This window comes from Engraulis encrasicolus, chromosome 21, assembly GCF_034702125.1.
Source record: "Engraulis encrasicolus isolate BLACKSEA-1 chromosome 21, IST_EnEncr_1.0, whole genome shotgun sequence".
NCBI classification, from domain to species: domain Eukaryota; kingdom Metazoa; phylum Chordata; class Actinopteri; order Clupeiformes; family Engraulidae; genus Engraulis; species Engraulis encrasicolus.
This window is the reverse complement of record NC_085877.1, coordinates 47804290-47818142: the sequence shown is the minus strand read 5'-3', so window position 1 is coordinate 47818142 and position 13853 is coordinate 47804290. Positions and strand designations below refer to the sequence as shown.

General features: G+C 44.7%; 1 protein-coding gene across 1 annotated transcript in view; it reads right to left on the bottom strand.

Annotated features, from left to right (window-relative positions):
* nectin4a (nectin cell adhesion molecule 4a) overlaps nucleotides 1-10866 on the bottom strand; it is a 61212-nt gene extending 50346 nt beyond the window's left edge. The window contains exon 1 of the mRNA XM_063186942.1: nucleotides 10176-10866. Coding sequence (XP_063043012.1) covers nucleotides 10176-10230 — 55 coding nt within the window. The 5' untranslated portion in view covers nucleotides 10231-10866. The remainder of the gene's footprint in view (nucleotides 1-10175) is intronic.
* Between the last annotated feature and the right edge of the window lie 2987 nt (nucleotides 10867-13853).

Genomic DNA, 13853 nt, shown 5'->3' with positions numbered 1-13853 from the left:
GTGAGATTTTTAGTTGTTTATTTCCAGAATTCATGCTGCCCATTCACTAATGTTACCTTTTTCATGAATACTTAACACCACGATCAAATTTTAAGTATTCATTATGACTGGAAAAATTGCACTTTTCATACATGAAAAGGGGGATCTTCTCCATGGTCCGCCATTTTGAATTTCCAAAAATAGCCATTTTTAGCTGCAAAAATGACTCTACTTGGACCACACTAGAAAATATTTGTTTATTACTTAGTAAACTTTCATGTAAATATCAAATTTGGCGATAGCCAACCTAGTTTCAATGAGCAGCATAGTTGCAGTACCTTTTTTGACCATTTCCTGCACAGTGTCTTAAAGCAGTCATGGACGTGTTATAAACATTATTTCTAGGTCATGAACATGTTATGATTGTTGCCATTAGGTGACATTCAGTTATGTTAAAAGACAGCCCCAATAATGTCAATGTTTCATGACCATGCTGACGAAGCCAGACAGGCCAGTTATGTATGTCAACCAGGACAGACGTCGTGGGACACCGCGTTGTCTTATAGGGAGAAAGACATGGATGGAATTCCAACCATGTGGAGAAACATGTAGAGTAGAGGTGTGTCGTTCATGAACGATCCGTTCTTTTGAACGGCTCTCTGAAGTGAACGATGGGAACCGGATCACAGCTGGGGGAGCCACTCGACCGTTATTTCGTTCAATTTTCATTCATTTTAAGCACGTGACCTCGACCAGAGTAATTAAATTTGGGAAAAAACACAATTGTTTGCCTCAAAGAGAGGCAAAAACGGTCTTTATAAGCAGGAGAATAATCAGTTGTTGTTTGGACAACATTACCTTGAGGAGGAGTCAAAATATTACATTTTTAACACTGAATAAATAATTTAAAAAAGAGCCAAAAGAGCCAGTTTTTTGAACGGCTCTTTGAAAGGAACGAGCCACTAAGATCCGGATCCCGAAAAAGAGCCATAAATCCCATCTCTAATGAAGAGTTGGACAGTAGGTACGGGTGGGGACTAGAGCAGTGTTTCCCAACCTTTTTTGTCTCGCGTACCCCCTAAGCCTCTTAGTTGTGCCATGAGTACCCCCAAATTCATGTTCTATATCGCTTTCTCTTTCCTGATGTGACTGCTCCATACATTTGTTTTAACAATAGCATTTTTTAAGTACCCCCTACAGTGTGCTCGCGTACCCCTAGTGGTACACGTACCCCTGGTTGGGAAACACTGGACTAGAGCACGACACGGGAGTGGATTTTCACTCCCATCCCATCCCGGTCCCAGAAAAAAAATCCCATCCCGTCCCATCCCGGACTGGAGTAAAAGAAACAAATCCCATCCCGTCCACTCCTGAAAAGAATGTCTCCCAATCCTGCCCACTCCCACTCAAAATCAACCCCAATCCCGTTTCGTCAAAAAAATCAGGCTTTTTTGTTTGTTTTTTAAAGAAAAAATAAGCGGCATTCCCGCTCACGTTCATTTTTATTCCCGCTCCTGCCCGCTCCCATTCATCTTTATTCACGCTCCTGCCCGCTCCCGTTCATCTTTAAAGTTTTGACTCCCATGGGACCCACGGGAATTCCTGAACAATGTCATCCTCTAGTGGGGACCTCACCTCCTAATGATTGGGCCCCTTAGGGATAAGTTGGGTTTAAATAGTCCTCAAGTTTTGGCAAAGGACGCGCTCAACTTCTTGGAAAAATGAAAGTCTTTGGGTGCGCGATAAAATGTATCAACTTAAGGAAGAAAAATCCGCACTCACAAACTGCGTCTCATTATTTATTTATATGACCACCATGTCCAAAAGCTAACCACGCACTGATGAAGGCTTGATAGCCGAAGCGCGTTTGCTTTTTGGACATGGTGGTAATATAAATAAATAATGAGACGCAGTTTGTGAGTGCGGATTTTTCTTCCTTGGGTTTAAATAGTGCCATGAGTTTGGGGCGGGTTGCTTATGAGAAAGGAGGGGGTTGAGATGAAGACACAGACAGGCCGGCATGTCAACCATGGCAGATTTAGTGAGACTTCACCTTGTGATGTTTCGTTGATTGGGTCACAAACGCACACACACTCACACGTGCACACACACCCACACACACACACACACTCACACGTGCACACACACCCACACACACACACACATGTACACGTACACGCACTCGCACACTCCTTCATTGTCACTTCAGGCCTGTGTAATTTTTGAGGCGAAAAAAAAAAATCTGCTTAAAACTCTTGAATGACTCTAAAATGACAGACGTGATAGGTTGGACTGGGCCATTCAGGGCGGGTTGGGTAGGTGTAACGTGGGTAAATGGCGCTGTGTATTTGGTGTGGGTTGCTTATGAGGTGGTGAAAGGCATAAACACTGGGTCCCATGAAGACAAAGACAGACTGGCTGGCATGTCAACCATGACAGACGTGGTGGGACACTGAGTTGTCTTAAAGGGACGAAGACAGACTGGCTGGAATGCCAACCATGTGGAGAAACGTGGAGGGCTGGGCTGGGCTGGATCAATCAGGTGGGTGGGAGAGGACTTTGCTTGTATCTCTGGAAGGGTGATGGGGAAATTGCTCATTTGGGACTAGTCACCCTTTCCCTTATCTAGCATGTGTGAAAAATCATTCCACAGATGCTCAGCCATGAATTTTCATTGTGGCACAACACTCCACGGCACACAAGTGCCCACTGCACACAACAACATTGCATTTATGCCTCAGCCGTGCAAGGGGGCAGCCCGCAATGGCACTTGAAAGGGAACAGTGCGACGGGACGGTACCATGCCATATTGACTCTGAAGAAGATGTGACAACGTTGAAACGTTAGTCTTGCCACTTGCCCAATAAAACTGTAATTTTTCCACATCTGAAGAGGCTCCGGTGACTCTCTTCCTTGCCTGCTATTACTAGTCCTTTCCTGTGACGCACCAGATTGTGAAGTACAGGAGCAGGGAGGATATCTCCCTTTCCTACATGCTCAGGATACCTCAGTCATGGAGGAGGATGGGGTAGAGCACTGGTTAAAGGGGTATGCCACTATTTTGGGGCTTAATACAGTTAAAATCGTTGGCTGGGGTTTATAAAGGTGGTAAAGTGGTGCGTAAAATGTTAAGCGTTGTCTTGCTTTAAGACAAGTGAAAAAAGGCAATATGTCGCTAAGCTAGGGAAAGTCAATGGATCCGTGTAGCATGAAAAGCAAGACAACGCTTACCTTGAAAAATAAGACACTTTACCACCTTTATAAACCCCAGCCAACGATTTTAACTGTATTAAGCCCCAAAATAGTGGCATACCCCTTTAATTACTCCACCCACCAACCTGGCTGGTCGGGAGTCGAACCGGCAACCTTTGGGTTACAAGTCTGACGCCCTAACCGCTTACCCATGACCACCCCTTGTCTGTCTCCACACTCAGTCACTTATCTGTTTGGCTCATCATCAGTCTGAAAGCTTTGTCACCTGTATTGTCACCAGACAACAACGACACGGTGTCTGGGCAGCGGCAGGTTGTACAAACCCCTTCATAGAGAAGAGCAGACTATAAAGGCCACACACACGCACGCACACACACACACACACACACACACACACACACACACACACACACACACCTGACAAGAACAGACTCTACAGCAGCAAACCCCTCCAGACAATACCAGACAACTAAGTTATCTCTCACCAGCCCTTTACCAGAGAGACCCAGCCCAACCCTAACGCACAACCAGACACCTTCACCCCTCCCTTGGGCAATCACTGTAATTACAAATTACTACAACTTTACCAATTGATCCTCATCAACTTAACGCACAAGACACAAGACAACGAGATGGTATTTGAATAGAATACCAGACAACTATCTCACACCCCCACTTAACTTTAACTTAACCAGAGAGACCCAGCCCAACTTAACGCACTACCACTAGACAACTTCACCCCTCTGCCGTGCAAAACAAGAACGCAGTAACTCAATTTTTTTTTTTTTCAGGAATGGGTTTTAAACTACCTCATTTGTCTTGTGTCATAAAATGGTGGTCCAACACCGTCCCGTTTTGGAGAAAACTCATTTTGAAAGTGCAAAAATGACCAAAAAAAGTTACTGCCTGTTGTATTAAAGGTTATATCGTACAAAACAAAAACGCAGGAAGTCGGCGAGTTACTGCTGCACGTTCCAATGGGACTGGTTTGAGAGTAGACAGTAATACTAGCTAAGAACGCAGTAACTCCTGCAGTAACTCCATTTTGTGGCAGTAATACCAGCCAAGAACGCAGTAACTCTGTTTTTTGTGGCAAAAAGACACATAAATGTTTTTTTGTTTTGTTTGTTTTTTGTATGCATTAAATTTCTATCCTAAACAAGCATTACCAGGAAGTGTGTACCGACAACACAGTTGTCGCGCCATATGGGAAACTTTGAAGCCTTTTTTCTCAGTTTGCCGTTTTCAGAGTTACTGCGTTCTTAGATTGTAGGGAAGCCCTCCAGAGAATACCAGACAACTACGATATCACTCACCACCACTTAACCAGACACCTGACATTCCATACCACACAGCAGACAACAAAGATATCACTCAGCACCACTTTACCAGGCAACCCAGGCCAACCTAACGCACTAAACATAGACACCTTAACCCTTCACTTGAGTAGTATAATCATTATCACGTAATGCTCTTAATGGTACGTAATACTCTTATTACTAATTACAAGATAACACTCACATACCACTTCATCAGTCCTCATCAACTTAACGCACTAATTACTAGTCACTACAAGACTGCTATGGGCAGTCATGGGTAAGCGGTTAGGGCGTCAGACTTGTAGCCCAAAGGTTGCCGTTTTGACTCCTGACCCGCCAGGTTGGTGGGGGGAGTAATCAACCAATGCTCTGCCCCATCCTCCTCCATGGATGAGGTACCCTGAGCATGGTACCATCCTGCCGCACTGCTCCTTTGGGGCGCCATTAGGGGCTGCCCCCTTGTACGGGTGAGGCATAAATGCAATTTCGTTGTGTACTGTGGAGTGCTGTGTAACAATGGGAGTTGGGATTTCCCAGTTGGGCTTTCACACTTTCGCTTTCATAACACTCACAAACACCTTACCAATTATTGATCCTCATCAACTTAAAGCACTAAGCTTACTACACCACTTCAGCATTCAGCAGCTTAACCCATTTTAGCCTGATGCTGTGCACATTGTTTCACCTTTGGCGCCTGGAGAGACATATACGCTGCATTCAGGATCTTGAAATTTGGGTGTTTCTATTACAAATGTGGATAAGAGCTGAATGAACAAATTCTAATTCCAGATGCAATTTATTTCATGTTTTTATGTGCTTCGGAGGCTGAGATATTTAAGTTTTCTTTTTCCAAATAGGTTTTACCTTTTCCAAAAAAGGGCTAAGGCATTCATCAGGCGTTTTTGCAGGAGCCTTAGGCTGAAATGGGTTAAAGCACCACTATACCACTTCAGCCTGCACTCCAGTAACTTAACCAAACAGTCCATTGTTGCCTCTTACTGCATATGGGCCCCGACGACGGGCCTATTCATTCTTTGCTGAACACGCTGAACTACATCATGACAGCATTGCTATGACAATGCAGACAGTCTTAGGTAACCGATTAAGGCTTGGTCATTACCACTTTTTTTATCCAAAGCGACCTACAGATATTACAGGGTATTGGTTACAGTCCCTGGAGCAATGTGGGGTTAGATGCCTTGCTCAAGGGCACTTCAGCCATGGATGGAGGTGTAGGGGGAGGTAAACATGGGATTTGAACCTGCAACCCTGTGATCTAAAGCTAAAGCTCAAGATCTAAGTTAAACCATTTTCACCACGGCTGCCCACAGTCATTTTAGTCTTTTTCAGGAACAACACAGTCTATCTCTCTCATTAGGTACAATGGTGTAAATGGTGTAACAGCTTTGTGATGTCATTGTTGTACTTACACCATGAATTTAGGTTTACTTTTACTCTCACTATGGCAACCTTTGCCCAACTCACAGGTCAAAACGAGACGGGTGGAACAAAGCTATGGGGACCAACTTTGGGAGGGCGGTTTACTAACGTTTGGAAAATGTACTGTTCTGCACTGCTACCGTTTATCAGACGGTCATTTGTAGTTCAATAGTCACATCTTACCATGGGATTCAATGGGATGAAAGACTACAAATGAGAAGTACTGTACTAGACCTTTAGCCCAGGGGTGTCAAACATAGGGCCAGGGGGACGGATATGGCTCGCCACATGGTTTAATCTGGCCCCCGGACTTGTAGAGGGGAACAAAAAAAAAAACCAAGAATTTCAAAACAGTAAATCTCTTGCCCAACATGAAGTGGCTACAGGTGTCTGAGATTTCAGGCTGTCACCACTTCCGAATGAGTCTGCTTTCTTTGCTTTCTTTTTTTGCTCACAATTTCCAGTCAATGCTCCTGATATGCCGGCTGACATTCACCTCCATATCATTGACTAGCAATGTGAAGTGAAGTGAAAAGTGAAAGCCCACCTGTGAAACTCCAACTCCCATGGTCATTATGACACAGTACTCCACAGCACACAAGTGCACACAACGAAATTGCATTTATGCCTCATCCTTGCAAGGGGGCAGCCACCAATGGCGGCCCAAGGGAGCAGTGCGGCAGGACGGTACCATACTCAGGGTGCCTCAGTCTTGGAGGAGGATGGGGAAGAGCACTGGTTAATTACTCGCCCCACCAACCTGGCGGGTTGGGAGTCGAACCGGCAACCTTTGGGCTCTAGGTCTGGCGCCCTAACCACTTACCCATGACTACCCTATGTGTGATTGTGTGAACATGTGAATGTGACTCCAATAGGAAGCAGAAATTGGCATCATTCCACAATTACTGGTCTGGTCCGTCCCACTTGAGATCTAATTGTCTGTATGTTGTGGCCCCTGAACAGAAATGAGTTTGACACCCCTGCAGGGTTGCCAGATGAGGCTGACTATTTCCAGCCCAAAAAAATGTCAAAACCCGCCTAGAAGCACAAAATCCAGCCCAATTCTATTGATTTCTATGGCAAAAAGTGGGCGGGTTTTTCTGATAAATGCCATTTTTACCCGCACACGGCCATCCTAAGCAGCCCAATTGGGCGGGAACCAGCCCAATCTGGCAACACTGCACCCCTGCTCTGGACCTTCAGCTCAGTGGTGTCGTACCTCTACCCCCAATACCAAACTGGAGGTGTGACTGGAAGGTTGTGAACTGACATAAGGCAGCGCTCTGAAATGCAGAGATGTCAATAGTAAAAGTAAAAGTGAAAAAGAACAGTTTCTTTCCGACAGGTCTGAGTAACCAGCAGACCTGTGTACTTGTCTTATGATCAGCTGACTTGATTCTGCACTGATTGGATCAAGTTTGTGGTATGAAAAGTGTGTGGTTTGTGGAGTTGAGGACCCTCTCGAAAACGCGATTTTTATCTCAAGAGGCTATCCTCTAATAAAGAAATTAGAAAAGTTTGAAAGTACTTTTACTTTTACACTTGTGTACACCTGTGCTGAAATGATTCAAATGTTTGGCCCGGGTAAGCAGCACCTTTCTTTAATGTGCGGTTCGGCCCACTTGAGATCTAATTGGCTGCATGTTGTGACCCCTGAACTGAAATGAGTTTGACACCCCTGCTCTAGACCCTTAGCTCAGTGGTGTCGTACCTCTAGTAGGGCCAGATCAACGATAACCGGTTAAAATTTTCTGCCACCGGTTAACCGGTTGTAATAATAATAATAATTATAATAACAATTTCCTCCCAAAAAGCCCCCCAAAAAACGATTATTTTGAGGTTTTAGTACAATAATTCAGCATTTTCCATCTGACAACAGTGGCTGGACATGGCAGGTCTTGTCTGCGCAGCTAAAAAAAGTCTTAAGTGAAAAATAAAATAAAAAAAAATCAGTGCTATCCATATCAGGCACGCGAACGTCGTATAATTTAAGATTACCGGTTAACCGGTTGACCACCGGTTAATGAGTCTCAGTAGCCGGTTAAGAGTTTTTTTTCCATTTTCGCCATCCCTAACCTCTCCAAACTGGAGATGTGAAAAGGTTGGAAGTGGAAGGTTGTGAACTGACATAAGGCAGCGCTCTGAAATGCAGAGATGTCAATAGTAAAATTTAAAAACAGAAACACAGTTTCCTTCCAACAAAGGTATCTTGTCTGAGTAGCCCATAGACCTGTGTCCTTGTCTTACAATCAGCTGACTCTGCACGGGTTGGATCAAGTTTGTGGTGCTTTTACTTTTGACACCTGGAGTGCATCCCAATATGTGACCTTGCCTCCTCCACTTGCCTCCTCCACTTGCTTCTCGTCATGATGACATCACTGACAACAGCATTATATTTCAATATCTTGCAAAAGCTCAATTGTAAAGTCTTTTTCTCATTTGCAATTGGGATGGTGAATGAAAAACGGTCCCTCAAAAGTTGTTGTGGCGAGGCTGACAGCTGGGAAACTTTATCGTTTTCTCCACGGAGGAGGGGCCAGGAGGCGGGACGAGGAGACAAGCACAAGTGGAGGAGGCAAGGACACATATTGGTATGCACCCCTGTGCTGAAATGATTCAAATGTTTAGCCCAGGTGAGTAGCACCTCTTTTTCTATTGTGCGTCTCTTTCAGTCGGGAGAGAGAAGCCGTGCACCTGCGGCCCAGTGGTTAAGGAGGTGGACTTCAGATCAGAGGGTTCCAGGTTCGAATCCCACCCTTCCATTCCCTATCTCACTCCATGGCTGAAGTGCCCTTGAGCAAAGAAACTAACCCACACACTGCCCAGGGACTGTAACCAATACCTTGTACTTAAAATAACTGTAAATCGCTTTGGATATAAAAAAAGCCTTTAACAGCTAAGTGAAATGTAATGTAAGAGACTGGTGTGTGAGAGAGAGACACGTCACTCTGTTATTCTGGTGTGTGTGGGTAGGTGGGCGTGGGAGAGACAGGTGATGGATGCCGACAAAGGTGTGTGTGTGTGTGTTGTTCTGATGTGTATGTGTGGGTGGGAGTGGGAGAGACAGGTGTGTGTGTGTGTTGTTCTGATGTGTGGGTGGGAGTGGGAGAGACAGGTGTGTGTGTGTGTGTGCTGGAATCCGCCTGTGCGACATTACTGTCATAGCAGCCCAGCCGAGTCAGCATCCGGCACACACACACACACACACACAATCAAGTCTCCAGCGATGAGTAAACACACACACACCCTGCGTGTGTCACACACATCATGTCAATCTCCCACACATGCATCAGCTCACACACACACACACACACATATGAATGCATAGTCTCATAGAGACTGTCACATGACTCTAAGGTACTAACAGGTAGACGGTGTATATTCTCAAGCCAATCACAAAATACCCAATTAAGCAGAAAATCTGAGGCCACAAATGGGTTTGATCACGTACACACACACACACAATCACAAACACGCACACACACACAGGCCATGTGATTTTCTGTGGTAAACAACTAGTCACCTGGTTTCCTGAGCCTGGTGCATGCATACAGGTAGCTACACACACCTACACACACACACACACACACACACACACACACACACACACACACACACACACACACACACACCTGGATGGCTGACAGGAGAACAGTGTCTACATCACAGCTGAGGAAAATGAAGTAGCTTAATACAGCTTAATACCGTGGATTCAGTGTGTGTGTGTGTGTGTGTGCGTGCGTGTGCGTGTGTGTGTGTGTGTGTGTGTGTGTGTGTGTGTGTGTGCGTGCGTGTGCGTGTGTGTGCGTGTGTCAGGGGGGATGTGCACAGAGTTCCTGTCAGTCGGTTGAGTCACAAACACACACACACACACAGTCAGAGAGAGACATGTAGGTGCAAACACACGCCGAGCTATAAACCAGTTCGTCCAGTCTGCTCCTGAAGCTTAAAATGTGTTTTTTGTAACCCTGCTCTACAGCTTCAGCCAATAACGGCGGTACAAACATGGGCCTATAAAGTAGAAGTAGCCTACTAAATGGAACTACAACAGTATTATATTACAACGTTGCAAACATGTAATAGCCTATCTTACTGCTAGAATAGTAGGCCTATCGATAACAGTACTATTACGCCTACTTTATACAACTCTTCAAATAAATCCTAACACACACACAGCTTTAGGACTAGGCCAATACCCAAACTAAAGAAGTTGTCAATACTTACTCAGTGCCCAACAGATGTAGAGCCGTAGCGTGTTTTGATGGCGTGACAGCATCATCCAGACAGACGGTGCGCTTGCGCAACGGTCAAAGTTTTATCCTACGTTTAAAAGTTTGAAAGGTGAATTGTTTTTGCCACAGACAGTTTCAAAACTCCTGCTTTGGAGTCTCTAACATCGGATATCAGGGCAGCATGTTTTTTTGTATGTGCCGGTTAAGTCTTCAAGAAATCCTTTGACGAAACTTAAATCCCCTGGTGGAACGACTCCGGGATCCTTGGCAACCTCCAGAAGAAGCCGACGCAGGTGGGAGAGGCTGCTGGATAGCCCACGCGCTCGGTTGTGATGGAAACTGCCCTTCCTTCCTTCCCCACAAACGAGGCTACCTCCACATCGCTTCACAGCTAAATGGAAACTGCTTCAGTAATATCCTCGGTCCTAGCAGCCTGACTGACAGCCTTGCAGCGGAGTTGCTTAATTGGCGAGATATTTTTCCAAGATAACAAAGCGACGCGACGAGACGAGATGAGACAGTGCTCCCAAAAATCCCCGTCTATTGTTGCGATGCGTAATTATCACGTGGTATCCACTTCAAACAAATTCTGTACAAATTAAGAAGACACATTTTTACCTGGCGGACTGTGCTAATAGCAGAGTGGAACGCTGCTGTGTTCCTCAGGTGTGTCGAATGCTCTGGGCTGCGTGACAAAGTGGATACACCTGTTCTCTACTCTCCCTCCCTCCTCTCTCTCTCTCTCTCTCTCTCTCTCTCTCTCTCTCTCTCTCTCTCTCTCTCTCTCTCTCTCTCTCTCTCTCGCTCTCTCTCTCTCTTCCCCCCACACACACTCATGTTTTTAATTGAGCAACAGCTCCAACTCTTCCTTAGTGGCACACGCCTCTCCTCGCCAGTCAGCAGTCCAAACTCCACCCGGCTTAATACTAATGCATACAGTACAAGCAGACTGTAGACTACATTTACCTGCCAGCCAGCCTACCCAAAACACACACGGTCATGTAGACTACTTGTGCACTTCAGGCACTGTGTGTCAGTGAGCAATTATTATATTAATGCACGTTTAGTTTCAGTGCGTAATTAATGAATAGAGACGCTATGTTTCAGTGCGTAATTAATATATTAAGGCTATGTTTCAGTGCGTAATTAATGAATGCACTATGTTTCAGTGCGTAATTAATATATTAACCATGTTTTAGTGCTTAATTAATCTATTAAGGCTATGTTTCAGTGCGTAAACATAGTGCCTGAAGTGCACAAGCATGGCGAGTCAGTTATTGACTGTTCCTCAATCAATGTTTAGTCGTTAATGTTTAGCCTATACTAGTCGATGATGGTTTTTGCTGTTCATCTGTGACTGTTCCACCGTTATTAATGCTACTACATTAGTTTAGGCTAGCCTTTTTGTCATCAATCAATGCTTGACCGTGACGGGCTATCCTTGTTGGAAATGTTTATATAAGATCCTAATTCAACACGCGCACACCGCCTTCACTCAATGACAGCGAGCCATGACAGGAAGCGTCTGCCGCGCGCTCACCAGACCGTGCGTAAAACCCGCGGCAGTGCAGTAGCTAGGCCCAGACGCCCCTATATCACCTGTTTATGGATAAGCCTAGACTAATTACTGTGGTAACGTGGGGGCTGTTATTTACTATCTAGGGGCTTGGGGGCCCCAAGCGGCTGCCTGCCTTGCCTGGTGGCAAGATGCGCCTCATTTGGACATACCTCACTTGGGCATAGACTACTTTATTCTGATGTGAGGTATGTCCGTTAACAAAATACTTTATTCTGATGTGAGGTATGTCCGTTAACAAAAACTGGCCAAAGCCTTGGTCTGAGTACCTTGGTCTAAAATGCATTTTCTTGTCTTTTCTTTTTATTATTTTCTTTTTTGTGTTTTATACGTTTTTTGTGTTTTTTTTATGTTTTTTAAGTTTTTTTTTGTCTCAACTGGAATAGTCTTGAGATCCACAATACCCCGTGGTCAATACGTTGTGACCCAAACTGTGTGTCGCACTGTCAGATTCTTTCAATAATAATAAAAAATAAGGAACCACGTCTAGCCAAGAGGTTACCCCATCCGTGTAGGCTACGATTCAGTCAAGTCAAGTCGATTGTTCAGGTGGGCCACAAGGGTGTTGCAAATTTGAAGTTGCCACTAAACGCACCTGCAGCGCACATGCACCTGTCCCAACCTGTGACGACTGAGGGTGTGAGTGTGTGTGTGTGTGTTTGTGTTGAGAGGCGGTCGCGAAGGAGAACAAGTGCAGTTTGGTGCAGGAGCCCTCTGGCGAAGCGCGCGACATTCCTGCTGCAGGAGAGGCTCCGTGAAGGCGCGCGCCACCACCAACCAAAAAAAAAAAAAAAACACCAACCGGTTTTTTGAGGCGTAAAACAGTTAGACGGTTTTATGCCTCGGGCTCCTCCTGAGCACAGAAAAGCTGACAAGAGTTTGGGGTTTAATCCGTAACTTGCTTTTTTATCCCTGATCTGGAGTTAAGAGGTCCCATGTCCTGGCTGAGATGTCCTTTAGGGATAATGAGAAGTCTGCCACCTGGTGGCCAAATAGTGTTACGTCTCATCTTACTGGCGAAGGTGGTAGGCCTGTGTAATTACAGTAGGCTACATTACAGTACTCACTTACGCTTGATATCCAAAGGTGTATATTTGACTTTGAAAGTGGTGGGGACATTATGGTAAATTGTCTTGGTAAACTATCATTTCCATTATATGTTTTGGAAAAGGTGGTTAAACTATCATTTCCATTATATGTTTTGGAAAAGGTTAAGGGGATAAGATAGGTTAATCTCAAACGTGGTATAGGCATGTCCCCACCATCCCCACCTAAAATGACACCCGTGCCTATATCCAAATCGACTTGAGTATTTACAGGGTATTGGTTACAGTCCCTGGAGCAATGTGAAATTAGGTGCCTTGCACAAAGGTGCTGAATTCAACCATGGACGGAAGAAGGGAGTGGTAAAGGTGAGGCTTGAACCTGCAACCCACAGTGTGATCTAAGAGCTTAGTCCCTAACCAATTACATCACGGCTGCCAGAATAAAATAAATACTCTGATAGTCCTACACCGTGGACCCACCGAATCACAGCAAGACAATGTCAAAAGAAGTCTGGGAATGAGAGCTATGCAAATGAATCAATGCAATGTCTCGCCCTCCTTTTCTGCTGTTTTTGTATTTATTCATTTATCTTCACTCCGTTGTGATTTTTTTTGTCATTGTTTGTGATATCTCCCTAATGAAAATTTTGATTAAAGGGACACTGTGCAGGAAATGGTCAAAAAAGGTACTGCAACTATGCTGCTCATTGAAACTGGGTTGCCTATTGCCAAATTTGATCTTTCCATGAAAGTTTACTGAGTAATAAACAAATATTTTCTAGTATGGTCCAAGTAGAGTCATTTTTGCAGCTAAAAATGGCTATTTTTGGAAATTCAAAATGGCGGACCATGGAGAAGATCCCCCTTTTCATGTATGAAAAGTGCCATATTTCCAGTCATAATGAATACTTAGAATTTGATGCTGGTGGTAAGTATTCATGAAAAAGGTAACATTAGTGAATGGGCAACATGGATTCTGGAAATAAACAACTAAAAATCTCACACAGTGTCCCTTTAAGTTCAACACTGCCACCTACTGGGCAATCCC